Genomic DNA, 26817 nt, shown 5'->3' with positions numbered 1-26817 from the left:
GCCTTGTCCAGGCCTTGACAGTCCTCCTGGGGAAGAAATTATTCTTCATGTCCAACTTCATTCTCTTCTGGTGAAACTTGAGGCCATTTCCTCTTGTCCTATCACTCGGGAGATACTCGAGTGAGTATCCTCGGGAGATACCAACCCCCACCTGGCGCCAACCTCCTTTCAGGTAGTTGTAGAGAACAATGAGGTCTTCCCTCAGCTTCCTTCTTTCCAGGCAGAACACTCCCAGTTCCCTCAGCTGCTCCTCACCAGCCCTGTTCTCCAGACCCTTCCCCAGCTTCATTGCCCTTCTCTAGACACACTCCAGCCCCTCATCGCCCTTGGCAGCAGTATTCTTTGGCCTGAGCAGAGTCCTTCCCTGCAGAGCTGCTGTCTGAGGCACAGAGCCGTGGCAGGAGGAGGTAAGAAGGAGCTGTGCACTGTGTCGTTGCAGCCCCGGGCCGGACGCTGTGCTGAACCAGCCCTACGGCAGCCCCAGCCCCGCTGTCCCCTCCGCCGCCGCCGGCAGCGCTGCCTACGCCCCGCCGCAGATGGGAATGGCCGTGGATCTCTCAGCCTACCAGAGCAACACACCCAGCTTGCCTCAAGGACCAGCTTATCCCTTGGCAGTTCCTGCTCATTCCGTGCTACAGCAACAAACTAATTACCACCAGCAACCTCTCCTCTAAAAGCAAAGCAGCTCCTGGCTCCCACTTAACGAATAAAGATTGCCTGACCTAACGATTTGGATCAATACCTGTCACAGATAGCAAACCCCCATTCCCCCCCTCTTTGAAATAACCCAGCAGGGTTTCAGATAACACAGCAGATCTGATTGTTGAGCATTTGCTTAATACCTTGAACTACATTTAGCTGATGGTTGAAAATCATTCCAGTTTTACTCTGGGCCCTTAGGTTTCTCTTCTCAGTGCTTTCCAGAACCCACCACTTGTGAATCTTCACTTCAAAAAGATGGTCCAAAAATATATATATATTTTTTTTTTCCTTTTTAAATGTATTTCTGGAAACTTGAGGATGCTTAATCATCATTATGTGTTGCTCTCATTAAGTGTTGGTATCTTGCTCTAATCCTTCAAGGGGCTTGAGGGAACCCCTGCTGATGTAGAGATCACCTTCTGTCTGTGCTGCGCGCTGGGAACAGCGTCGGGAGTTCAGCAGGCGACAGCTGGAGGAGAAAATGGTTTGATGTTGTGACAGTGAGGACCACGTTCCTACAGCAGTAGGAGAAAGGAGGTTTCTTCAGTGCTGCCTGCTAGATTTATTCTTTTGGAAGCCACAGAGAACGTCTGATGTTGCTTCTCTTGAGGAAAGCAGGTGGGGGTTTGCTAGAGCTCGCTTTCGGCAGAGGTGCTCCTGCAAGCACAAGTCTCCTGTGCAAGAGCAGGCATGGATGCTCCCAGCTGACTGTGTGGGAACTCTGTGGATGGATACAAGGTGCTAAGCCAGGGGCATGTACAGAATCTCTTCTCTTTTTTGGATGTGTTTAGAAGTCAAGGAGTATTGTAGTTCCTTGTGGTAAAAGGAAGGGAGCTCAAGAACGTTTGAAGCTTCTTAAGACTGTGAGCATCCACTTTGTTCCCTTTCAAAGCGGGGAGCTAAGTGGAACAAGAATCTTTATGGGACCAGAGGGTTTTTGCCTCTCTTGGATTTCCTTTCTCTGCCACCATTTCCACCTCTCAAGGTACCCCAGTTGCACTCAGAGCAACTGAAACCATTGGCCAAGCTGTATTTAACACAGAGGTGCGTTGTGGGGCGCACTGTGGTGAGACTGGACTGGGTTTGGGCTCCTCGTTTGATTCAAGGAGCAGTTGCACGCTGAAGGCCTTGGAGCTGTGGAAGATTTTTGTGGTGGCCACGAAAAGAAATCCAAGAATTTCTTCCCTGATGCACTTTTTTATGAGGTGGGGTTTGTACAAGAGGAGTGGAATTATCTTTCAGGAACGTGGGAATTCCTTTTGTCGTCGTTTCAGCCTCTGGGACAAGTCACTGTTTGTCTGCTCACTCCACAGTCGTGTTTATACTGCTTTTAAACAACTCTGAGTTGGGAAAACAATGAAGGCAAACGACTGATTTCACACATCTTGGCTCAATGCATGTAACTCCCAGATGTCTAAAGTTTGGTTGCAGGGGGAGGGGTGTCTAAATTTCCTACCAAGTGTAGGCTGCTGACTATTAACCTTCAGCCCTCCCTCCGTTCCTTTCACTCGGTGTTTAACTCTTAAGTGTCGTGACCTTATTGATTTGCTTGTGCAACGAGGCACCTTTCCATCTGCTCTTTTAAACCACAGCTTTGATTTCCATTTGTGCAATCAGAGGGGAAGCTTTTGTCTTGCATTTTGGCCTTTCATTTCTCTTCACCCTTTCTCCCCCCAGAAGCAGTTTAGCGCACACGTTGCAATACTGAGGTATTTGGAGAACTCCTTCTTAAGGAAGGAAAACAAAATCATTTTGCTGCTGCTGTTCCAAATTACTCTTGCTGGGAGATGTTTGACTTTGTTCCAGGTGGGTGTGTAGTCAGACTAAACCTTGCTCTCGTCAATATTGATCCTTCATTGAGATGAAAGCAGATATTTGGATTGATCCAGCTTGACTGGTGAGCACCTCCAGTCGAGATGGCAAGAGAGCTGTGATTTAATTCTGCTCAGTTAATTACTGGCTATAAATAATGTATATACTCATTTGTCTCAGATTTTTCTACATGGCTCCATAAGCTGCACACTGTCCAAGCCTGAAGTTTTCTAAAGAGCAGGATTTGTCTCCCTTCTCTCTCTCTCTGTCTCTCTCCTCTCTTCCCAGTTCTGTGATATGCAACTTGTAGATAGTGTAAAATAATTTAATTATTATTAAAAATGGTGTCTTTAGAGGGGTTTTGGTGTTGATAGCCTCTTGTTTTCCCTCTCTCTCTCTCTCTGTACCTCTCTCCCTGATGACCATATTTATTTTTAAGGCCTGATTGTAACTGAACATGCTGCCAAAGGATCTCTCTAACTTCCAATTTCTACACCAGGTTTCTACCAACCCTTTTATATCAGGAACCCGAGGGTAGAGAACTTCTGCTTTCTCATGGGACCTTACCTTGGTTACCATAGACATTGGGGCAACTTCCTACCAAGACTTTTCTTGCCAGCTCTCTGTTTTTTTTTTTTCCCTGGGCATTGAGAAATCTCAGTGCTGGGTAAATTTTCTGCTAGCACAAGTTGGCAACCTGTGGCATCTGAAAGCAGCAGTTGGGTTTGGCCGGCGTCGCCGCGCACTGACACCTTTGGAGAAGCCATGGTCTTTTCAGGCAGCTTTGGGCTTGCCAGATGCATTCTCTGTTGAATTTGGGACAGAAGTGGTGATGTTAAGGGGTCAGATTGCCTCTGTACCCAGCAAACCCTGCAAAATGTTGTTGTGTGTTCGTTGTCCTTCAGGTTTTTGTTGGTAGGTGTTGATGGACTCGTGGGATGGTGTCGTTCTGTTGAAGGCTTGTCCCTCAGAGAGGAGAGCTGAGGGGGACGTGGCTGCTGCTGCTGCTGCTGCAATCTCTTCCAGGAGTTATTTTCTGATAGGAAGATATTATTTTTTTCCCTTTTTGTCCTTATTTTTATCTATGCATCTTTTTTTTTCCTAAGAGATAATAGGCACTACTCTTGCTGACACTGAACACTGTGATCTAGCTGATGAATGAATAAGTTCCTACAATGGCTGGCTCTCAGCAGTTAAATTGAACACTTCAAACTGTTTGGAACTGGTGGAAATGAAAAGGGATGGAGCTGGGGCAGGTCGTGGGCACGTCTGAGCTTTCACAGCTCCTCTCCCTTCACCAGAGCTGGAACATCTGGCCAGCCACTGACGGGTGGCACAGCTGAAATGTGGAGCTCAGACTGAGGTTCTGCTTCTCCTTTGGTGTGGGGGTTGAAGAGCTTAAGAGGAGGGTCACAGTTCTTACAGAAAATGATCTTAAGGAGTTTGCAGTATTAAGAAGAGGGATCTGTTGTGTTGGGGTTTCCACGGGGCCTCCTGTCTGCGATCTGTGTGCATTGCCTTGTGTGAATAAACAAAGTTTGGTTAACAAACAGGGCCAGTGTCTTCTCTGTGCCACCTACATAAGCCCTTGCCAGAAGGACAAAGCAAAAGCCATGCCCTTCCCTACTCCCCCCTGTTCTGCTGTGCCCTCAACTTTGCTTCCTTATGGGAACCCGTGATGGAGGAGTCCATCCTGGGCTTGCATCTCCAGCCTCTGCCACCAACCTGGCTGCCTCTAGCTCATCGTGTTCCCTAGCAGCAGTGTAGCAGAGAGCATTTTGTAGCTGTGCTGTGCTTCCCTGCTGTTGATGAGCTCTTCAGCTGGGAGTCAGCACCCTGTTGCCTGAAGTGTCAGTGGGTTAGGAAGAGAGCAGTGCTAAGTGTGAACTCTTGGAGTTGGAGGGCACAGTCCTGCATGAAGTGATCATATACTTCACCAGAAATGGCAAGGAAAGCAAGTGCACTGCTCTTGAAATTGGCTTGTACTGAACAGCCTGGCCTAGTGGAAGGTGTCCATGCCTGTGGCAGGGGGTGGAACTAGATGACAAGAAAAATCAAGAGGAGCTTCTTCAAGGGTTGCAGAGCACTGGAGCAGACTGCTCAGAGGTGGTGGAGCCTCCATCTCTGAAGGCATTCAAAACCTCCCTGGCTATGTTCCTGTGGCCTTCTCTAGGTGAACCTGCTTTGGCAGGGGGGTTGGACTCAATGCAGAGCTCCCTCCCAACCCCTACAGTTCTACGACTCTGTGTGTCTGATCTGGGAGGTCACTTGCAACCCAAACCATTCTGTGCTCTTCAGCAACCTGGTCTAGTGCAAGGTGTCCCTGCCCAGGGTGAGGCTTTGGAACTAGATAGTCTTTAAGGTCATTCCATGCTCTCAAATAAGAGCCACAATTGCTTATGACTTAGAGGTTTTCACCAAAACTCTTCAACAAATGATTTCCACAAAGACATTCTCTAGAGACTCATCCAAAACTAAGAATGAATCCTTGAATCAGAGTGAATCCTTCTGCTTCTAGAGATGTCTTCTGCTTGGTCTGTGAATGGACACCATAAAACTAATGCAAGCAGCCTAATGGACCTGAGAAGAGCTCCTCGAGTCATTATTTAGCCATTAAGTGATGAAATGCCAATACTTCTTAAAGCACTTTGGAGGTGCTGACCCCAGTGGGTTGACTTCAGGCTGCAGATGTAAATCTTGCAAAGCCTTCCAGCCAAAGCATGCACTGAATTCACAGCAAGTGCTGCTGTGCTTTCTCATTTCAAATCTCAGCCTGAACATCACTAAGCCTTGATGAAAGCAGACAAGGGGTTGGGTTTCTGGATGGGAAAGTCGACCAGAGAGACTCACTGAGATGAATGTTTAAAGCAAAGGACCCTTCCTAGTACCAATTTTCCTGATTAGACTGAGTTTAAAAATAATCTAATTTAGACTACAGCATTCCTGACCCACATTCATCTCTGACAAAGAAACCAGGCTGCCTCATTTCATCCAAAGCATTACAGAAACCCAAGAACTGAGCCCTGCAGGGGCAAGCAGGAGAAAGAAATGCTGGCTCTGCTGTGCTTTGGACCTTCACCAAAGGTGTGTGCTCAGAGCCTTCTGGTGTAGAAGTGAGATCAGCTCCAAGATGCACACGTTTCTCCTCTTATTCATTCCAGTGGGAGGTGTAATGTGCTTGTAGTTCAAGCACAGGAGTGGGAAGCAGGAAATCCAGGTCCTGCTTCCAATTCTTCTCCACATTTCTTCTTTAAAGATGTCGCTTGGTCTCCTGATTTATCTTCTTTGCTCCATACCCTGGAAATTTTAAGTGCTCTTCATCATAGAATCAAGCAGGTTGGTAGAGACCTCCAAGCTCAGCCAGTCCAACCTATCCCCCAGCCCTATCCAGTCAATCAGACCATGGCACTAAGTGCCCCAGCCAGGCTTGGCTTCAACACCTCCAGGCACAGTGACTCCACCACCTCCCTGGGCAGCCCATTCCAATGCCAATCACTCTCTCTGCCAACAACTTCCTCCTAACATCCAGCCTAGACCTCCCCTGGCACAGCTTGAGACTGTGTCCCCTTCTTCTGTTGCTGCTTGCCTGGCAGAAGAGCCCAACCCCACCTGGCTACAGCCTCCCTTCAGGTAGCTGCAGGCAGCAATGAGCTCTGCCCTGAGCCTCCTCTGCTGCAGGCTGCACACCCCCAGCTCCCTCAGCCTCTCCTCACAGGGCTGTGCTCCAGGCCCCTCACCAGCTTTGTCGCCCTCCTGTGGACGCACTGCAGTACTGCAACATCTCTCTCGAATGGAGGAGCCCAGAACTGGACACGGCACTCAAGGGGTGGCCTGAGCAGTGCTGAGTATAGAGGCAGAACAGTTTGTGCCCATTGCTCCTTGGCCTGTCCCTGGGCACCACTGACAAGAGTCTGGCCTCAGCCTCTTGCTCCCCTACAAGTCCTTTATCTCTTGCTGAGCGTTGCTCAGATCCCGTCTGGGGCTGCTCTTCTGCAGGCTCCACAGCCCCAGGGCTCTCAGCCTTTGCTCCTCACGGAGCCTCCCCTGTCCTCTCTCCGGCAGCTCCCTGTCCTCTCTCCGGCAGCTCCCTGTCCTCTCTCCAGCAGCTCCCTGTCCTCTCTCCGGCAGCTCCCTGTCCTCTCTCCGGCAGCTCCCTGTCCTCTCTCCGGCAGCTCCCTGTCCTCTCTCCAGCAGCTCCCTGTCTCTCTGCGCCCAGCCCTGCACGCAGAGCCCCAGCCGTGGCCCCAGCAGCACAGGGCAGAGGGGCAGAGCCTGTCCCTGCCGCCGCTGCCCGCCCCCGCAGTGCCCTCGGGCCGCGGTGGCCGGGGCCAGGCTGCGCCGCCTCAGGCGGCTCCTTCGCTCCCCGGGGAGGGGCCCAGGCGCGGCCCGGCCCGGCCCAGCCCCGCCCCGGGGCCGCCCGGCGCCTCCCTGCCGCTCCGGCTGCCTCCCGCCCTCGCTCTCGGCAGCGCTGCGCTGTCTCCGGGCGCAGCAGCGAGCGGGGCCGGGGCAGAGGGAGCCGCGATCCTCGGCCGCCATGGCCGCGGTGGGTGAGCCCCGGGGCGCGGCGGCGGCGGCGGCGGCGGAGGGGAGAGAGAGGGCGGGCAGGGCGGGCGCGGCGGCTCCGGCGGCTCCGGCGCGACCTTGATGTCTTTGGCCTCCCCCGGGGCAGGTGACGAGGGGCACGGCGACCAGGAGAAGCCGGCTGAAGCGTTCGGACGGCAGCACCACCTCCACCAGCTTCATCCTGCGGCAGGTGAGGGGCGGCGGGGCCGGGGCCGGGCTGGGGGCGGCGGGGCCGGGCTGGGGGCGGCCTCCTTCCCCCTCACCGAAGGGGTTTGGGGTTTTCGTGCTTAAACCGCCGCGGTCAGGGGCATTTCGCTGCCGGTGCCGCTGTTGAGAGATGCTCGAGGTCCGGCTGCGAGGATACAGAAGTTGTGGTCAGTGCCGGGCCCCTCTGCTGCCCGAACCCAGGGGAGTTTGGGCACAGGTCGGAGCTGGGCTTCAAACTGTGGGCCCCAGGGAGCCCCAGGGACAGGAGAGGAGCCTGAAGGATCCTCCCAGAGGCATTTGTTCTGCTCGCCCCGTGGGTTGTGTCTGCTTGGGCGCCTGAGCTGCGCTCTGTGCCCTGGGCTGGTTTCCTGGCTCTCGCTGGCGGCGCTGGGGACAGGCTTTGCTCGGCGGAGGGAGGCTGAGGCTTTGCTGCTGCTCCGAGAGGGAAAGCTGATTGCCAGGGTGTCAGGAGCCGCTCGGCTTGGGGCTCGGGGCTGCTCGCTGCTAATTATACAGCAGCTCAGCTTCCCCTGGCACTGCAGGAGTCCTGGTCGTGATCTAGATGAAACCTCCTGCTAAAAGTCGCCCTTTCCTCCTCTTTCCAGCCCTACACCCTTCCCAGCCCTTCATCCTCCTCAGCCCCACACCCTTCCTATCCTTACACCTTTCCCATCCCTACAATCTTCCTATCTCTGCACTCTTCCCCATCTCTGCACTCTTCCCCATCTCTGCACCTTTCCCATCCCTGCACCTTTCCCATCCCTGAACCCTTTCCCATCCCTGCACCCTTTCCCATCCCTGCACCTTTCCCATCCCTGCACCTTTCCCATCCCTGAACCCTTTCCCATCCCTGCACCTTTCCCATCCCTGCACCTTTCCCATCCCTGAACCCTTTCCCATCCCTGCACCCTTTCCCATCCCTGCACCTTTCCCATCCCTGCACCTTTCCCATCCCTGAACCCTTTCCCATCCCTGCACCTTTCCCATCCCTGCACCTTTCCCATCCCTGCACCTTTCCCATTCCTGAACCCTTTCCCATCCCTGCACCCTTTGCCATTCCTACACCTTTCCCATCCTTGCATTCTCCCCATCCCTGCACCTTTCCTATCCCTACACCTTTCCCATCCCTGCATCTTTCCCATCCCTGCACCTTTCCCATCCCTGCATCTTTCCCATCCCTGCACCCTTTCCCATCCCTACACCTTTCCCATCCTTGCATTCTCCCCATCCCTGCACCCTTTCCCATCCCTACACCTTTCCCATCCCTACACCTTTCCCATCCTTGCATTCTCCCCATCCCTGCACCCTTCCCCACCAGCTGTCTTTCAGTAAAATAAAGTCCAGGCCACGGTCCTGTGCCTGCCCTGAGAGTCATTTTCTCACCTTCAAGATGCTCCTCAGAGTAAATACCATCAATGTACTTTAAAAGTAAAGGAGGTAGAACATGGCTTGGAGCACAAACCTGTATCCCAAGCGCTCCCAGGCTGCTGAGGAGCAGTTTAAAGCAGCTCAAGGAAAGCAGGAGCAGGTCCTTGGCAAGACTGGGAGCACTTCTCATGCGTGGCAGCATCTTTTGCTCAGGTTGTGGAAGTGGTGAGGTTGGCCTGGCAGAGACTGCAATAACCAGGGAAGCTGGAGTTTGCTGTGTGGTGTCCCCTTGTCACCAGCCAGGCAGGGAAGCTGGAGTCTGCTGTGGGGTGTCCCCTTGTCACCAGCCAGGCAGGGAAGCTGGAGTCTGCTGTGTGGTGTCCCCTTGTCACCAGCCAGGCAGGGAAGCTGGAGTCTGCTGTGGGGTGTCCCCTTGTCACCAGCCAGGCAGGGAAGCTGGAGTCTGCTGTGTGGTGTCCCCTTGTCACCAGCCAGGCAGGGAAGCTGGAGTCTGCTGTGGGGTGTCCCCTTGTCACCAGCCAGGCAGGGAAGCTGGAGTCTGCTGTGTGGTGTCCCCTTGTCACCAGCCAGGCAGGGAAGCTGGAGTCTGCTGTGGGGTGTCCCCTTGTCACCAGCCAGGCAGGGAAGTTGGAGTCTGCTGTGGGGTGTCCCCTTGTCACCAGCCAGGCAGGGAAGCTGGAGTCTGCTGTGGGGTGTCCCCTTGTCACCAGCCAAGCAGAACCACAGCAGTGTTGGGCTGGCTGTCCCTGTTTCCATTGCCTGGCAGGATGAGATGTGAGAGGATGAGATGTTCAGTGTGAGCTCAGCCGTGTAAATCAGAGGTGAAGCAAGGATAAGGAAAGACAAAAGAGTTCCAGCTTGTCGTGGTGGCTGAGGAGGTGCTGCAGGCTGCTGGGGGGGGGGGGGCCCTTCGTGGAGGGGCCTTGGAGAATCTTTCTGCTTGTCAGAAGTGTTGTTTCAGTGGCCTCGAGTTGTGTCAGGGGAGGCTCAGGTTGAATACTGGGAAAAATGCCATCCCAGAAAGGGTTCTGAGGGCCTGGAACAGGCTGCCCAGGGAGGTGGTGGAGTCACCATCCCTGGAGGTCTGCAAAAGGTGTGTGGATGTGGTGCTCAGGGGTGTGCTTAGCAGCAGTGGTGGGACTGTGAGCTCTAGGTGAGCAGTTGATGGTCTCAAAGGTTTCTTCCAGCCTCAACAACGTGATGATTCTGTGATTCAAGAGGTGGCTTCATGCTATGTTCACACAGAAACTGGGGGCTTGAGGTTTAGGTGAAGGGAGGGTAAAACTGACACCTTCCTGAGCACTCAGTGCCTGAGGGAGCAAGGCTGAAGACTTTGCAGGTGGAAGCTCTCTCAGCAGCACCCAGAGGGAGCTGCTGATGGTGTGGAACAGCCTGGCTCCTCCAACAGATGCACTGAACATTGTGGCTGGCTTACACAGGTGGCATCACAGGCCTCATGCCCTGCAGAGCACCCTGGCACGTGTGTTACATCAGACAACCATGCAATGGGTTGGGTTGGAAGGGACCTCAAAGATCATCCAGTTCCAACTCCCCTGCCATGGGCAAGGGACACCTCCCACTAAACCAAGCTGCCCAAGGCTCCATCCAACCTGGCTTTGGACACCTCCAGGGAGTGTTTTTCTGTCTTGGCATGTGGTGTGGTCTGTGAGTGCTCCAATGGTTGCCTGTTGTCCTGTTTGGGGAGGATGGGGAGACTCAGCCTTATCTCTGAGCTCCCTCATGAAGGGATTGCTGTGCCTCTCTGATCTTTAAGGTGCCTTCCAGGCTAATCCATGCTATGAGCCTATGACCTGAGGGGCACTGCCAAACAGCTATAGGGAAATGGGAGGGTTGAATGCTCTTCCTTCCATCGTGCTTGCAGACCCATGAGTCCTGAGGTGCCAGCAGTGTACTCACACCAACACAAGGGCTCCTTCTGCACCAGCAGCTGTCTGCACTCTGCTGCCAGAGGACAGCACTGTGCTGTCTACATCAGTGTGAATTCAGGTCCATGTTATGGTGACCTTGCAATGCTGTCTTGGAGCTTGGACTGGATGATCTTGAAGGTCTTATCCAGTCAAAGATATTTTGTGGTTCTGTCATCACTACATTTCAGAAATGATCCACATTGGTCCACCTCAGAACTTGCTTATCCCAAAGCAGAAGCAAGCAGACAGAGATGGAGACCTTCTAAACAGGCAACTGTGGTAGCTCTCAGTGAAGAGACTGAAGGGAAGAGGGGAGATTTAGACTGGAGATTAGGAAGAAGTTCTTTCCAGTGAGGGTGGTGAGATACTGGCACAGGTTGCCCAGGGAGGTTGTGGCTGCTCCCTCCCTGGAGGTGTTCAAGGCCAGGTCAGATGAGGCCTCGAGCAACCTGTTCTAGTAGGGAGGTGTCCCTGCCCAGGAGGTTGGAACTGGATGCTCTTGGAGGTTGGAACTGGATGATCTTGAAGGTCCCTTCCAACCCAAACCCGTCTGTGAATCTCTGACTTTGATTGGGGTTGTGTGAGCTACAGAACCAGCTCTGGGATTGCTTTTCTCCAGCCCTCAGTGGGGCTGAGCTGGTGATGTGCTGGGGTAAGGGTCTCACTGCTCCTCCCTCTGGTCTTCATGTGATGTTCCTCACCATGAGGTGGTTCAGCTCAAGGTTTCCTTCACACAGTGGTGTTCAGGCTGCTCCTTAACACCCAAGTGAGGCATTTTCTCAGCCCTTGTGGTTAGTTTTCCTTTGAGGTTTCAGCTGTGCAGACACAGAGCAGTCCAGGCTGCCCTGTGGTGCTCTCTTCTCCTCCCATAGTCAAGTTTTCCCTGATGGCAATCAGGCTTTAGCAGCATAAGTGGGGAAAAAAGTCCTGGCAGCAGAGGTTAACTTCAAGGGAAGTTGTGGTGGTTGCAGGTATCATTTGAAACCCCCACAAGTTCTGTCATAATGATTTGTAATGAATGTTCCAAGAGGGTTGAAACTTCTTGGAGATCTCATGTATGTGAAGGAATGGTCACCAGCTCCTTGCCCAAGCCCAGAATACCACTGGAGATACTCTTACTGGTTTCATTTTGTGTCAAGGGAGGAGCAGGTCCCCCAGATTTGAAGTCTTGACTTGGCTTTTCATTATCACAGCATGGTGGGGGTTGGAAGTAACCTCTGGAGATCATCCACTCCAAACCCCCTGATGCACCACGAGTGCCCACAGCAGCTTGCCCAGCAACACAATGGCCAGGGGAGGTTGGAAGCTCTCCAGAGAAAGAGACTCCACAGACTCTCTGGGCAGCCTGCTCCAGGCCTTCACCACTTTCACACCAAACAACTTTCTCCTCATCTTCAGGTGGAATCTCCTGGGTTTCAGTCTGTACCCACTGTCCCTTGTGCTGTCCCTGGGCACCACTGACAAGAGTCTGGTCCCAGCCTCTTGCCCCCCACAGCTCCTTTAGCTCTTGCTGAGCACTGATCAGATCCCCTCTGGGGCTGCTCTTCTGCAGGCTCCACAGCCCCAGGGCTCTCAGCCTTTGCTCCTCACAGAGATGCTCCAGGCCCCTCAGCAGCTTTGTAGCCTCCACTGAATTCTGTCCAGTAGCCTCCCTGTTACTCTTGAACTGGGGAGCCCAGGACTAGACCCAGTACTCTTGGTGTAGCTTCACAATGCTTTGATCAGCACTGAGAAGATTCCCTTCTCAGGCTGTCTTTGCCAGGCTGAAGAGAGTGGGGAGCTGGCAGGAATCACAGAGCTGTAGGGATTGTAAAGGACATCTGCAGAACATCAAGTCCCAAACCCCCTGCTAAAGCAGGCCCCACAGGAAGACATCCAGGTGGGTTTTGAATGTCTCCAGAGATGGAGACTGTGCTGGAATCCATGGATGGAGTGATGGATGAGTGGGAAAAGGGAGATATGTGCTGGAAATCAGTGGGCTGGTACCAAGAGAAGACCTACTCAGTGAGTAAGATCACTTGTGTCCCAGAGTGACCTGGGGTGGAGGAGGTTCCAAGCTGTTGGGTAGGCATCTCTATCTCCAGCAGTACATTCCAGGCTGTGAGTGAAGCTGGCACTGAAGCTGTTACTTGAGCAAGGAAAGAGTGTCCAAAGTCGTTGCTCTGACGTGGCAGGTGCTGCTCAATTATAGTGAAGCACTCCCTGAAGGGACAGAAGTCAATTGTAAGACAAGAAGTAGGGCAGCTGAAAATGTGCTTGGGTTTCTGCAGGCTGCTCTCATGGGTGCACATGGTTGGGTTTTCTTTTCTCCTGGGTGATTTTGCCTCCCAGCAAAACTTGTTGTGGCCTGGTGAGTATGTCCACTTGAGTTTATGACTTATGGAATCAAGCAGGCTGGAAGAGACCTCCAAGCTCATCCAGCCCAACCTAGCACCCAGCCCTGGCCAATCAACCAGACCATGGCACTAAGTGCCCCAGCCAGGCTTGGCTTCAACACCTCCAGGGACAGCAACTCCACCACCTCCCTGGGCAGCCCATTCCAATGCCAATCACTCTCTCTGACAACAACTTCCTCCTAACATCCAGCTTAGACCTCCCCTGGCACAGCTTGAGACTGTGTCCCCTTCTTCTGTTGCTGCTTGCCTGGCAGAAGAGCCCAACCCCACCTGGCTACAGCCTCCCTTCAGGCAGCTGCAGACAGCAATGAGCTCTGCCCTGAGCCTCCTCTGCTGCAGGCTGCACACCCCCAGCTCCCTCAGCCTCTCCTCACAGGGCTCTGCTCCAGGCCCCTCCCCAGCTTTGTCGCCCTCCTGTGGACACACTGCAGTACTGCAACATCTCTCTTGAATGGAGGAGCCCAGAACTGGACACAGCACTCAAGGTGTGGCCTGAGCAGTGCTGAGCACAGGGGCAGAAGAACCTCCCTTGTCCTGCTGCCCACAATGCTCCTGAGCCAGCCCAGGATGCCATTGGCTCTGCTGCCCACCTGGGCACACTGCTGCCTCATCTTCAGCTACTCTCTACCAGCACCCTGAGGTCCCTTTCTTCCTGGCTGCTCTCAGCCACTCTGTCCCCAGCCTGTAGTGCTGCTTGAGGTTGTTGTGGCCAAAGTGCAGAACCCTGCACTTGGCCTTGTTCAGTCTCATCCCATTGGCCTCTGCCCACCCATCCAGCCTGGCCAGGTCCCTCTGCAGGGCTCTCCTACCCTCCAACAGATCGATACCTTCATGCTTGTGCTTCCCCCTCCTCGTTGGAATTTCCCCTCTGTTGTGTGGGGTGGTAAAGAACCCCAGGAGAGTATTGTTGTCTTGTTTGCAGATGAGGTTTGCTTCTGCATCTGTGGAGGTGGGACTGTGGTGTCCTTCCTGCAGGACCCAGCAGTGGACTAGTCCAGTCTGGTGCTAGTCTCTTTGCATCCACTCCTAGGGAGTGGATGCAAACTGGAATCCAGGGAGTTCCATCTTAACAGGAGGAAAATATAGGTCACTGTGAGGGAGCTGGAGCCCTGGAGCAGGCTGCCCAGAGAGCTTGTGCAGTCTCCTTCTCTGGAGACTTTCAAGACCTTTCTGGATGTGTTCCTGTGTGACCTATCCTAGGTGATCCTGCTTTAGCAGGAGGATTGGACTGGATGAGCTCCGAAGGTCCCTTCCAAGCCCTAGCATTCTGTGATTCTGTGACTTTAGCTGGAGGTTGGCATCTGCAGTCAGAAATCTTTAGTCAGGCAGAAATAGCTGTAGGTCAGATCTGGGAAGCTTTAAGGGCATCTGAGTCTTGTTTGTCATTTATGAAGCCTGCAAACTTTTCCCTTGGCACATGGGCCAGGGAGCTGTCCAGCTGCCACCTCAGCTGTGCCTTTGTGGATGCAGAGCAGACAAGGTCACTCATCCACTCTGGCAGATGTTAGCTTAATGATCTCCACTGATGTTCCCAAGAGCAAAATGTGGCCTGAAGTCCAGGACAGAGTTTCACAGTTGAGAGTTTTTGCTGATCCAAAGTAGAGAGAATCAACATTTGGTCTTGACTCTTCACTGATTAGATGGTTCAGGTTGGAAAGGACTCTAGAGATCATCTAGTCAAAGTCCCCTGCCTGTGGCAGGGATACCTTCCACTAGACCAGGTTGCTCAAGACTGGCCTGGAACACTTCTGTGTTCCTCCACAGCTTCTGATGTAGGCAACTTCAGTGACCATTTCTTAACAAACTTTGGAACCTATCTTTGATTTCTTCCTTCAGCTCTGTGTTGATTAAATGATTTTCCTCAGAAGGGAATGAGCCCTCACTTGATGACCTTGAGACTTTGGCCATGCAGGTTTTCTGGATGCTGCTGAGCAGTGTGCTCCATTCCAACCTCAGTATGCAACTGAAGCTCCCCAGGGAGGTGGTGGAGTCACCATGCCTGGAGGTGTTCAGGACACCTGTGGCCATGGCACTTTGGGACATGGTTCCATGGCCATAGTGGTGGTGTTGGGGTTGATGGTTAGACTCACTGATCTCAGAGGGCTTTTCCAACCCAAACAATTCTGTGATTCTATGATCTGGAGGAGGAAGCAGCAGGTCCTTCACCTGACTCTGATCCCACAGCTTCCAGGATCAAGCATCCCTGGCTTTGCCTTGGCACTCTTGCTTTGGAGCAGCATTTACCTTAGAATCACTGAGTCACAGAAGTGCAGGAACTGGAAGAGAGCTCTGGAGATCTGCCAGTCCAACCCCCATGCCGTGGGCAGGTCACACAGGAAGACATCCAGGTGGGTCTTGGGAATCTCTGGAGAAGGAGACTGCACAAGCTCTGTGGGCCCCCAAAACCATTTGAACCATTGGGGTTTCCTTGTGTCAGCAGCATCATCCCTGTTGTTACCTGCCCTCAGATCCAGTGGCACCCAGCTGATGCAGAAGCTGGGCTTGAAGGACTCCAAGTCCAGCTCCTCTTTATGAGTCTGACATTGCAGCTAGGCTGCATCACCCACTCCTGGAATGGTTTGGGTTGGAAGAGAGATTAAGGAGCATCTGGACTACACAGAAGGAAGCAAGTGTTAGAGTGAGGGTGGTGAGACACTGGCCAAGTTGTCCAGAGAGGTGGTAGCTGCCTCATCTGTGGAAACATAGTCATCATAGACTGCTGTGGGATGGGGAGGACCTTAAAGAGCATCTAGATCCAATTCTCAAGGAACACTTCCTGCTAGACCAGGCTGCTCAAGGCTCCATCCAGTGTGGCCCCATTCAGCATTCCAGGTCAGGCTGGGCAAGGCTCTGAGCAACCTGCTCTAGTTGCAGATGTCCCTGCTGAGTGCAGAGGGTTGGACAAGAGAAAGCTTTAAGGGTCCCACGTTATTTACTCCCAGATCCAGTAGCATCCAGCTGATGGCCTGGAGGTGTTTCCCAAGAGAAGCAGTTGTGTGAGGCAGGTGTTTGTCAAGAGCAAAGGCTGCTGGGCTTGCTCAGATAGCTCTCTGCAGAGGAGCAGCCTGGGCTGGCAGTGAATTGCCAGGATGAGCTCAATTCTCTGGTGAGTCATTAATCTCTGAAATATAACTTACTGCCACAGAAGATGATTATCCCTCTGACACGGGGCTGGAGCCTGACTTCTCTCTGTGCTGTCTTTAGGAACTCTTAAAGCATTTGACAGGTGAACAAAGGAGTCAACCTTTTCTCCTAAGAGCATCAGCCTTGGCTGCACAGCAACGTGACAGTGTTTTAAGATGCCCTTCTTCTTAAATCAGTGATGGAGCCAGCAGGAGTAGGGATTGTGTCCCTGTGCTGGGCACTGGTGAGGCCACTCCTCTGATCCTGGCTTCAGCTTTGGGTCTCTCCCTTCAGGAAGGATTTTGAGGGGCTGGGATGGGTCCAGAGAAGGGTGACAAAGCTGGGGAAGGGTCTGGAGACCAGGGCTGGGGAGGAGCAGCTGGCGGAACTGAAGGTGTTTAGTCTGGACAAGAGGAGGCTGAGGGAAGACCTTATTGCTGTCTGCAGCTCCCTGAAAGGAGACTGGAGCCAGGTGGGAGTTGGGCTCTCCTCCCTGGTATCAGGGAAATGGTTTGAAATTGCACCAGAGGAGGTTTAGGTTGGAGATGAGGAAGAGTTTCATTGCTGTGAGAGTGGTCAGGGATTGGCACAGGCTGCCCAGGGAGGTGGTGGAGTCACCATCCCTGGAGGTGTTTAAGAACTGTGTGGCCGTGGCACCTGGGGATGCAACTTGATGGCCATGGTGGTGCTGGGTTGATGATTGGACTGGCTGATCTTGGAGGTCTTCTGCAAGTGAAAAACTTCTGATTCTAACTTCTGATTCTGTGATTGTTTTGAGTGCTGCACATGTTTTAAGCTCTGAGGTAAACCTGAATTAGAGCATGGGCTGAATTCTTCTGCTTTTTAAATTGGGCCAAGGGATGAGAGGCACAAACTGAGAGCCAGGAGCTTCCAGCTGAAGATGAGGAGAAAGTTGTTTGGTGTGAGGGTGCTGGAGGCCTGGAGCAGGCTGCCCAGAGAGGCTGTGGAGTCTCCTTCTCTGGAGAGCTTCCAAGACCCATCTGGATGCATTCCTGCCTGGCCTGCCCTTTGTGATAGAATAGAATGGAATCACAGAATCAAGCAGGTTGGAAGAGACCTCCAAGCTCATCCAGTCCAACCTAGCACCCAGCCCTATCCAATCAACTAGACCATGGCACCAAGTGCCCCATCCAGGCTTTTGCCTCATCCAGTCTTTTGCCTCATCCTGCTTTGAATTCTGTGATCACTGGAGGTCCCTTCCAACCCCTCCCATTCTGTGATCTAATGGTGCTGCTTTGATCTCAGGTGTCCCTCAAATCCTACCTTTCTTGCTTTTCTCCTTGCCTGCTTGGGAGGAGGGAGGTGAGTGGGGGCTAAGCTTCACAAGACTCAAATACCAGCAGAAGGGAACCTAAATGGATTTGCTGCTTATAGAACACAGAGCAGGGAAATTGCCTTCTCTCCTCCATCCTGCCCTCACTTCATCTGACAGTGAAGAAGCCAGCAGGCTCGTGTGGCTTTTGTTTCTTCATCTGGAAAGTGAGGAGTGTAGCTGTGTATCCCTGTGTCACCAGCAAGCTTAATTGAGTGTTTCTTAATGCACTAATTAAGTCTCCAATTACCTTCCCACTTAGTGCTGCGCTGGGGAAGGAAAACGATTTGCTGCCTGCCTGCCTGTTTTGCAAGCAGAGCCTGGTGGTGATTGCATCCTCTCCAAACACAACTCCCCCCCCCCCCACACACACACACACTCCTTGTGGTTCTGCTGGTGTTTGGAGACCTTTATCACCCTCTTAGGCAGGTTCATAGCTTCATAGAATGGTTTGTGTTGGAGGGGACCTTCAGGATCGTCTATTTGCAAGCCTCCTGCCATGGGCAGGGACACTTCTCACTAGCCAAGGTTGCTCAGGGTCTCAAGGAGCAGAAGGTGTCCTTCTGGTGAGCACTGGTGAGCAGGCAGCAGGCTTCAGGGGGGCAGGAGGGCATGGCTTCAGGCTTAGGGGACTGGAGGGCATGGTTTATGAGGAGAGGCTGAGGGACCTGGGGCTTAGTCTGGAGAAGAGAAGACTGAGAGGGAGTTTGATAAATGTTTATAGGTATCTGAAGGCTGCCAGGAGCAGGGGGACAGGCTCTGCTCACTGCTCCCTGGGACAGGACAAGGAGCAATGGGTGGAAGATGCAGCAAAAGAGGTTCTGCCTCAACACAAGAGCGAAATTCTTTCCTGTAAGGGTCCCAGAGCACTGGCACAGGCTGCCCAGAGAGGTTGTGGAGTCTCCTTCTCTGGAGCCTTTCAAGGCCTGTCTGGATGTGTTCCTCTGTGATCTGTGTTAGATTGTGTGGTCCTGCTCTGGCAGGGGAGTTGGACAAGATGATCTCCTTGGGTCCCTTCCAACCCCTAACATCCTGTGAGCCTGTGATTCAGCATACACAGATTCCAGCATGGTGGGGGTTGGAAGGGACCTCAAAGGTAGGTGTCATAAGCTGAATAGGCAAACAGCTTTACCCTGATGACTGTTGCAGGTGAAAACAAAAGTGACTAATGGACTAAAAAGAAGTTATGTCTAATAGGTGAGGAGAAAAGTTAGTCTTTAAATATATGGGAGGCCCTTTAAAATATGTGGAGGTGGAGCAAAGCAATCAAGGAAAGTAATAGAATCATAGAATCAGTCAAGGTTGGAAGGGACCACAAGGATCATCTAGTTCTAGTTCTCCTGCCATGGGCAGGGGCACCTCACAGCCTCAAGCTGTGCCAGGGCAGGTTCAGGCTGGATCATAGAATCATAGAATCAACCAGGTTGGGAGAGATCATCCAGTCCAACCTACCTCCCAGCCCTATCCAGTCAACCAGACCATGGCACTAAGTGCCTCAGCCAGGCTTTGCTTCAACACCTCCAGGGACAGCAACTCCACCACCTCCCTGGGCAGCCCATTCCAATGCCAATCACTCTCTCTGCCAACAACTTCCTCCTAACATCCAGCCTAGACCTCCCCTGGCACAGCTTCAGGCTCTGTCCCCTTGTTCTATTGCTGCTTGCCTGGCAGAAGAGGCCACCCCCCACCTGGCTGCAATGTTCCTTCAGGTAGCTGCAGACAGCAATGAGCTCTGCCCTGAGCCTCCTCTGCTGCAGGCTGCACACCCCCAGCTCCCTCAGCCTCTCCTCACAGGGCTCTGCTCCAGGCCCCTCACAGCTTTGTCGCCCTCCTGTGGACACACTGCAGTACTGCAACATCTCTCTTGAATGGAGGAGCCCAGAACTGGACTCAGCACTCAAGGTGTGGCCTGAGCAGTGCTGAGCACAGGGGCAGAAGAACCTCCCTTGTCCTGCTGGCCACACTGCTCCTGAGCCAGCCCAGGATGCCATTGGCTCTGCTGCCCACCTGGGCACACTGCTGCCTCAGCTTCAGCTACTCTCTACCAGCACCCCCAGGTCCCTTTCTTCCTGGCTGCTCTCAGCCACTCTGTCCCCAGCCTGTAGTGCTGCTTGGGGTTGTTGTGGCCAAAGTGCAGAACCCTGCACTTGGCCTTGTCCACTCCATGGATCAGCTCTGTGTTAAATCTGGAACCTGTCCAGAGAAGGGCCATGAGGATGATCAGAGAGTTAGAGCTCTCCTAGGGAGACAGACTGAGGGAGCTGGGACTGTTCAGTCTGAGGAGAAGGCTCTGAGGAGACCTTATTGTGGCCTTCCAGTATCTGAAAGTGGCTACAGGAAAGCTGGGGAGGGACTTTTTAGGATGGATGATCTTGGAGGTCACTTCCAACCTGAGTCTATGTCAGGTGGTGATAGGACTGGGGGGAATGGAGCAAAATTAGAAGTGTGTAGGTTCAGGCTGGATGTTAGGAAGAAGTTCTTCACCATGAGAGTGGTGAGAGCCTGAAATAGGTTGCCCAGGGAGGTGGCGAAAGCCTCATCCCTGGATGTCTTCAAAGCCAGGCTGGATGTGGCTCTAAGTAACCCCTTCTAGTGTGAGGTGTCCCTGCCCATGGCAGGGGGGTTGCCTGATCTTTGAGGTCCCTTCCAGCCCTGACAGTTCTAAATGCAGGGCTGCAGCAGGCTGAGCAGCCCCACTGCCACCTCCCAGCAGGCTCTGGCAGTCTCCCCAGTCCCTTTCCGTGCAGGTGCCAAGCTGTGCCAGGCCCCTGTGGCACGGTGCAGCGTCACAGCGCCTGCCAGAGCCCTGGCAGCAGCTCCAGCCTGCCTGTGCTGTCACACAGTTTCTATGGACACCAACGGCTTGTGGCAAACCCAACCTCCACCCCATTGTCTCTGCTGCATATGGAAGAAGCAGAGATGATTACATGGGAGCCTGAACCTCTGCTTGCTAAAATAGCTTCTGCTGCGTGGAGAGGAACACGGTGGAGACAGAAATAGCTCTCTCCTGAAATCCTTCGGTCTTGGGTGACCCACAGAGCTGCAAAAAATAGCTTCTGAACTCCTTTCTGGTGATTGCAGGGTTCTGGAGGAGAGTCTCGTGTCTGTCAGGTGAGAGCACAGCAGCACAGGGCTTGTGAGGTGCACCTTAGGGACCTGGCGTTGTTCAGCCTGCAGAAAAGAAGGCTGAGGGGAGAGCTTGTGGCTCTCTCCAGCTCCCTGAAAGGAGGCTGAAGGGAGGTGGGGATTGGTCTCTTCTCCCAAGTAACAGGTCACAGGATGAGAGGCTGCAGGTTGTGCCAGAGGAGGTTGAGGTTGGACACGAGGAACAATTTCTTCCCCAAAGGGTCGTCAAGCCCTGGAACAGGCTGCTCAGGGCAGTGGTGGAGTCCCCATCCCTGGAGGGATTGAAAAGCCATGGAGATGTGGTGCTGAGGGTTTAGTGGTGCTCTGGCAGTGCAGGGTTAGTGGTTGGACTTGATGATCTCAAAGGTCTCTTCCAACCCAAACAATTCCATGGTTCTTTGATTCTGTATCGTATGCAACATTCTGCTCAAAAAAGGGGAAAGATAAAGCAGAGCCCGAGCAAAACACAATGGAAATGAGAACTTCCTCAGCCACTTGCAGTGATAAGATCTCCTGTGAAGGACAGGTTTTGGCCAACAGGCAGGTGTGATAAAAGCAATCACAGAATCACAGAGTGGTTTGGGTTGAAGGGCATCCTGGCCAAGCCTTAGTGTTACTCCATCAGAAGGTGATTTTGATCACCAGTGGCAGAGCATTTGCCAGTGGACAGGTGATGTAAAAAATGTGTTAAGGGAGTTGACCCAGGTCCACATAGGGTAGTTCTGATATGAGAGGCTGTGGCAAGGCCTTTGGGAATGCCAATGCAGAAGATGAGGCTTAAAATCATTCCCTTTTTTCTGGTGTGGGCCAGAGCAGAACCGGTTCTGGTCAGGGCTGGCACTTCCCAGCTCAGGCTCTGCTCACTGAGGCACTTGCTGCAGTTCAGGGCAGCTTGGCACAGCCAGGGGCTGCTTCTAGCTGGCAGAAGCTGATGGGGAGAGGTCCTGCTAAGGGCTGGCTGCAGAAAGGCTCTGCCTGACACTTGCTCCTCTGCACACCAAGGGCACTGCCACAGCTTGTGCCACACCTTGGGGGGCAGAAAGGCAGAGCTGGCACCTGTGAGGGGTAAGCAGCCAGGAAGGGGACCCTCAAGTGTCCAACAGGGGACTGCAGCCTATGGATGGCATCTTCAGTGTCAAGCTGAGGGATCCCCAGGGCCAAGCCTCTTCTTCCCTGGCTGGTGTCCCAGCAGGACTCTGTCCCTTCTGCCTTCCATCCCCAGCCCTGTGTTCATGAATCCAGTTCCAGAATCCAGCTCCCAAGTGCAGTTCCCATCTGCTGGTGAGTCCAGGCTGAGACTTGCCCAGTGCCTGCCCCCAGCATCAGTGGTGCCAATGATACCCTCATTGCCATCAGAGGTTGGGTTCCTTGTTGGTTTGTGCCTGTGTCTCTCTTCCATGGCATTGTTCTGCTTTCCATCCCAGCTGGTTGAGTTTCTCTCCCAGCCCATCAGCCTCTCTCCCTTTCTCTTCCCTTAGTGAAGACAGAGGCTTCCTGGAGAGCCTCTGGCACTGCTCTGGTGCCCAGCCCTGCCCTGACACATGACAGTGAGATCTGAGGTGCTGTAAGTTAAACACTTGAAGGCACTGGAGTAAAAGTACCTCTTAGTAGCTACACTCCAGTCACATTCCCTCTGTGTTGTAAGCCTCTTTGCACTCTGTTTCCTTGACACTCTCAGTGTTTGGGGGAAGCCTCTCTTTGTTGTAAAGAGGATATCCGATGCTGGGAAGTGCAAGTTGCTTTGAGTGCTGGGTTCTGACAGCTCTGTGCTGCTTGCCTCTGGATGATGCCATCTTCCCTTGCACAGAAATCAGCAATATCCTGGCTGCAGTCTCCTTCTGGTTTCACTTGAATTCTGTCTGTGCTGACATCTGTGGGTGTATGACTGTCATAAGGTCGTTCTCTGGACTGATGGTTTCAGTCCTTAACTAGCAACTCTTTCTCTGATGGGGAACAGTGAAGGGGATAGGGCCTGGGGGTCCTGGTGGATAGAAGGATGGCCATGAGGCAGCAGTGTGCTCTGGTGGCCAAGAAGGCCAGTGGCATCCTGGGGTGTATCAGAAGGGCTGTGGTTAGTAAGTTGAGAGAAGTTCTCCTCTCTCTCTACTCTGCCCTGGTGAGGCTGCATCTGGAATATGGCCCCCCTCAGTTCAAGAAGGGCAGGAAACAGCTTGAGAGAGCCCAGTTCAGAGCCATGAAGATGCTGAAGGGAATGGAAGATCTCTGTTATGAGGAGAGCCTGAGGAGCTGGGGCTGTGCTGCTGTGAGAAGAGAAGCCTGAGAGGTGAGCTCAGCAGTGGTTATAAAGATGTGCAGGGTGAGTGGCAGGAGGCTGGAGCCAGGCTCTGCTGGGTGATGCCAGTGACAGCACAAGGGGCACTGGGTGGAAGCTGAGGCACAGGAAGTTCCATGGAAACATGAGGAGGAATTTTTTCCCTATGAGGGAAATTTGTTCCCTGGCACAGGCTGCGCAGGGGCGTTGTGGAGTCTCCCTCTCTGGGGATATTCAAGACCTGCTTGGATGTGTTTGTGTGACCTGCTCTAGGTGCTGCTGCTCTGACAGAGTGGGTGGACTGGCTGAGCTTTGGAGGTCCCTTCCAGTGCCTGACATTCTGTGCCTCTGTGCTTCTCCCAGCTTATGTAATGCATCTTTGCCCTCCCATTTATTTATCCAGGCAGCAGAGACTGTCCCCATGTCTCAGCACTGCTTTGTGTCCACACACACACAATGCATTTGGATGACCCAAGGCTCCTCAGTCTCTCCAGTGAAAGAGACTCCACAACCTCTCTGCGCAGTCTGCCTCGCCGCTTTGGCACCTTTGGTTCACAGTATCACAGTATCACAGTATCATCAGGGTTGGAAGAGACCTCACAGATCATCAAGTCCAACCCTTTACCACAGAGCTCAAGGCCAGACCATGGCACCAAGTGCCACGTCCAATCCTGCCTTGAACAGCCCCAGGGACGGCGACTCCACCACCTCCCCGGGCAGCCCATTCCAGTGTCCAATGACTCTCTCAGGGAAGAACTTTCTCCTCACCTCAAGCCTAAATCTCCCCTGGCGCAGCCTGAGGCTGTGTCCTCTTGTTCTGGTGCTGGCCACCTGAGAGAAGAGAGCAACCTCCTCCTGGCCACAACCACCCCTCAGGTAGTTGTAGACAGCAATAAGGTCACCCCTGAGCCTCCTCTTCTCCAGGCTAACCAATCCCAGCTCCCTCAGCCTCTAACGTTCACCTCTGAACGTTTCACCTTACCTCTTTTTCCCAGAGGCCTCTGTTTTGCATGATCTTCCAGCGAGAGGTTACCACTTCCCAGCAGGAGAAAGAGGGATGTGATGAATTACAAGGCAGTGTAATTTATGCAGGAGCAGCGTGGGGGAAATCGCAGCCCACTCTTGTTCCACATCAATTATGCATGGATCTCCTTGAAAATAGCTGCAGAGGGTGTTCAGATTCTTTTTGGGCTAATGAATCATGCCCTAAATTTCTACAGCACAGACATTGACTCAAATGTCTCCCTTTTGCCCCACCTTTATTTTTAGCTCCTCTGTGTCAACTTTTGCTGCCCCTGCCCTTCCGGCTGTTGCTTTATTTGCTTCACGACAGACCTGTGCTTTCAGGACCCTGCTTTGGAAAGGGCTTCCTACATTTACCACTTCTCCCAGAGCCTTTCCCACGTGAGAGTTTACATTTCCAGCTCTGGAGGTTTCTGAAGAGATCCTCTGGCTGTTGTAGTAAGGCTATTGTGGGAATAAATGTGTGCTTGTGGAGATAGAATGGTGGAACTGTTGGGGTTGGAAGTTGCTGTCCCTGGAGGTGTTGAAGCAAAGCCTGGATGAGGCACTTAGTGCCATGGTCTGGTTGACTGGACAGGGCTGGGTGCTAGGTTGGACTGGATGAGCTTGGAGGTCTCTTCCAACCTGGTTGATTCTATGATCAAGTCCAGTAGCTCACCTAGAGCTGACAACCCTGCCACTGCCATATCCCTCAGCACCACATCCACACACCTTTTATAGACCTCCAGGGGTGAGGACTCCACCACCTGCCTGGGCAGCCTGTTCCAGGGCCTGAGAACCCTTTCTGGGTAGCCATCATTCCTCATACCCAACCTGCTCTTCCACTTGTGCAACTCCTATCCTGTGAGAACAAATCAAGCACCTCCTCACTGCAACCTTTCAGGAAGTTGCAGAGAGCAGTGAGGTCTCCCTCCAGAGATCATCAAGTCTAACCCCACAGCTAAAGCAGGGGCACCTCCTCTGTCTCCTACTCTCTCTGCCCACAAAGAATTCAAACACAAACTATTAGGAGAACACAGAAAGGAGAACTTTGTTGCCCTGGATAATCTGTTGCCCTTTCAGAATTACTGAATCATCTTTAATATCCCTTCCAAGCCAAACCATTCCATGATTCCACAATTCTATGAGGTATGTTCATAGAATCATAGAATCATAGAATCAACCAGGTTGGAAGAGACCTTCAAGCTCCTCCAGTCCAACCTAGCACCCAGCCCTGGCCAATCAACCAGACCATGGCACTAAGTGCCCCAGCCAGGCTTGGCTTCAACACCTCCAGGGATGGGCACTCCACCACCTCCCTGGGCAGCCCATTCCAATGCCAATCACTCTCTCTGCCAACAACTTCCTCCTAACATCCAGCCTAGACCTGCCCTGGCACAGCTTGAGACTGTGTCCCCTTCTTCTGTTGCTGCTTGCCTGGCAGAAGAGCCCAACCCCACCTGGCTACAGCCTCCCTTCAGGGAGCTGCAGACAGCAATGAGCTCTGCCCTGAGCCTCCTCTGCTGCAGGCTGCACACCCCCAGCTCCCTCAGCCTCTCCTCACAGGGCTGTGCTCCAGGCCCCTCACCAGCTTTGTTGCCCTTCTCTGGACACCTTCCAGCACCTCAACATCTCTCTTGAATGGAGGAGCCCAGAACTGGCCTGCTTTTGAGTAGAAGAGTGCACTGAGGAGGATGTGGAAGGTGAAGAGTGCTTGTTTGGCAGGCAGAACAGCTTTGGACCTAAAATCGGCTTGCTGCAAGGCTAACAGAACGCTGTGGCAAGCACGAGTCGAGGAGGAGTGTGATGTTCATTATAATGAAGGTGTGGGTGGAGCAGCATAGGCAAGCCTGGGAGAGGAGGTGCCACAAGGCTTTGGCTGGAGTGGAGGAGCAGAGAGCTGTGGTGGTGGGGAAGGTGGGGGCAGCCCCGGGGGAGCGTTCGGCTTTCGTCACTGCTGCGGAAAGAGGAATTTCAAGATGCTGAAGAGAGGCTCTGGGTGCATCTTCTTGCCATGTGTTGGGAGCCTGCCTCAGCTATTTATAGCTGATCTCCTCTGTGCTTTCTGGAGGAGCTCGCTGTGGTTTCCCCTCCCCGACTTCTGGTGGGTTTTAAGCACAAAGATTTGTTTTCTTCTGATGTGTCTAGGCAAAAGCGATTGCGTATCAGGGGGCAAATCTCTCTTGCCTCTGGCTTGCCCTTGCTGGAATCCAGGCCTGCATCAGCAATAGTGTGGCCAGCAGGACCAAGGAAGTGATTGTCCCCTGGTACTCAGCACTCCTCAGGCCACATCTTGAGTATTGGGTTCTGTTTCGGGGTCCTCACAACAACAAAGACATTGAAGGGCTGGAGTGGGTCCAGAGAAGGGCACCAAAGCTGGGGAAGGGTCTGGACAACAGGGCTGGGGAGGAGTAGCTGAGAGAGCTGAGGGTGTTTAGTGTGGGGAAGAGGAGGCTGAGGAAAACCTCATTGTTCTCTACAGCTCCCTGAAAGGAGGCTGCAGTGAGATGGAGGTTGGGCTCTTCTCCCTAGTAACAACAGGATGAGAAGAAATGGCTTCAGGTTGCACCAGGGGAGGTTTAGATTGGACATGAGGGACAATTTCTTCCCCTTGAGGGTTGTGAAACCTTGTCCCAGGCTGCACAGGGCAGTGGTGGAGTCTCCCTCACTGGAGGAGTTTCAAAGCTGCATGGATGTGGTGCTGAGGACCATGGCTTAGTGGTGACCTGGCAGTGCTGGGTTCCTGCCAAGGAACAAGTGCTAAGACAAGAAGAAACAGCCTAAAGTAGCACCAGGGGAGGTTTAGGTTGGACATTAGATGAAACTTCTCAATTAAAAGGGTTTTCAAACACTGGCAAAGGCTGCTTGGGGAGGTGGTTGAATCCCCACCCCTGGAGGGGTTCCAAAGCCACAGAGATGTGGTGCTGAGGGACATGGCTTAGCACCAGCCTTGGTAGAATGGTT

General features: G+C 53.0%; 2 protein-coding genes across 6 annotated transcripts in view; both read left to right on the top strand.

Annotated features, from left to right (window-relative positions):
• STAM2 (signal transducing adaptor molecule 2) overlaps positions 1-4064 on the top strand; it is a 42748-nt gene extending 38684 nt beyond the window's left edge. For both annotated transcript variants that reach the window (XM_064155010.1, XM_064155001.1), the window contains exon 14: positions 440-4064. In XM_064155010.1, coding sequence (XP_064011080.1) covers positions 440-674 — 235 coding nt within the window. In that variant the 3' untranslated portion in view covers positions 675-4064. The remainder of the gene's footprint in view (positions 1-439) is intronic.
• Positions 4065-6975: 2911 nt separating this feature from the next.
• Positions 6976-26817, top strand: part of CACNB4 (calcium voltage-gated channel auxiliary subunit beta 4) — a 125785-nt gene continuing 105943 nt past the window's right edge. For all 4 annotated transcript variants that reach the window (XR_010304970.1, XR_010304971.1, XM_064154960.1 and 1 more), the window contains exons 1-2: positions 6976-7057; positions 7184-7267. Coding sequence is in view for 2 of the 4 variants with exons in the window: in XM_064154960.1 (XP_064011030.1) it covers positions 7049-7057; positions 7184-7267 (93 nt within the window). In the remaining 2 variants the exon portion in view is untranslated. The remainder of the gene's footprint in view (positions 7058-7183; positions 7268-26817) is intronic.

The sequence above is a fragment of the Pogoniulus pusillus genome, chromosome 2 (genome assembly GCF_015220805.1).
Source record: "Pogoniulus pusillus isolate bPogPus1 chromosome 2, bPogPus1.pri, whole genome shotgun sequence".
NCBI classification, from domain to species: domain Eukaryota; kingdom Metazoa; phylum Chordata; class Aves; order Piciformes; family Lybiidae; genus Pogoniulus; species Pogoniulus pusillus.
The sequence above is the reverse complement of the archived record's forward strand: the minus strand, read 5'-3'. Positions and strand labels throughout refer to the sequence as shown.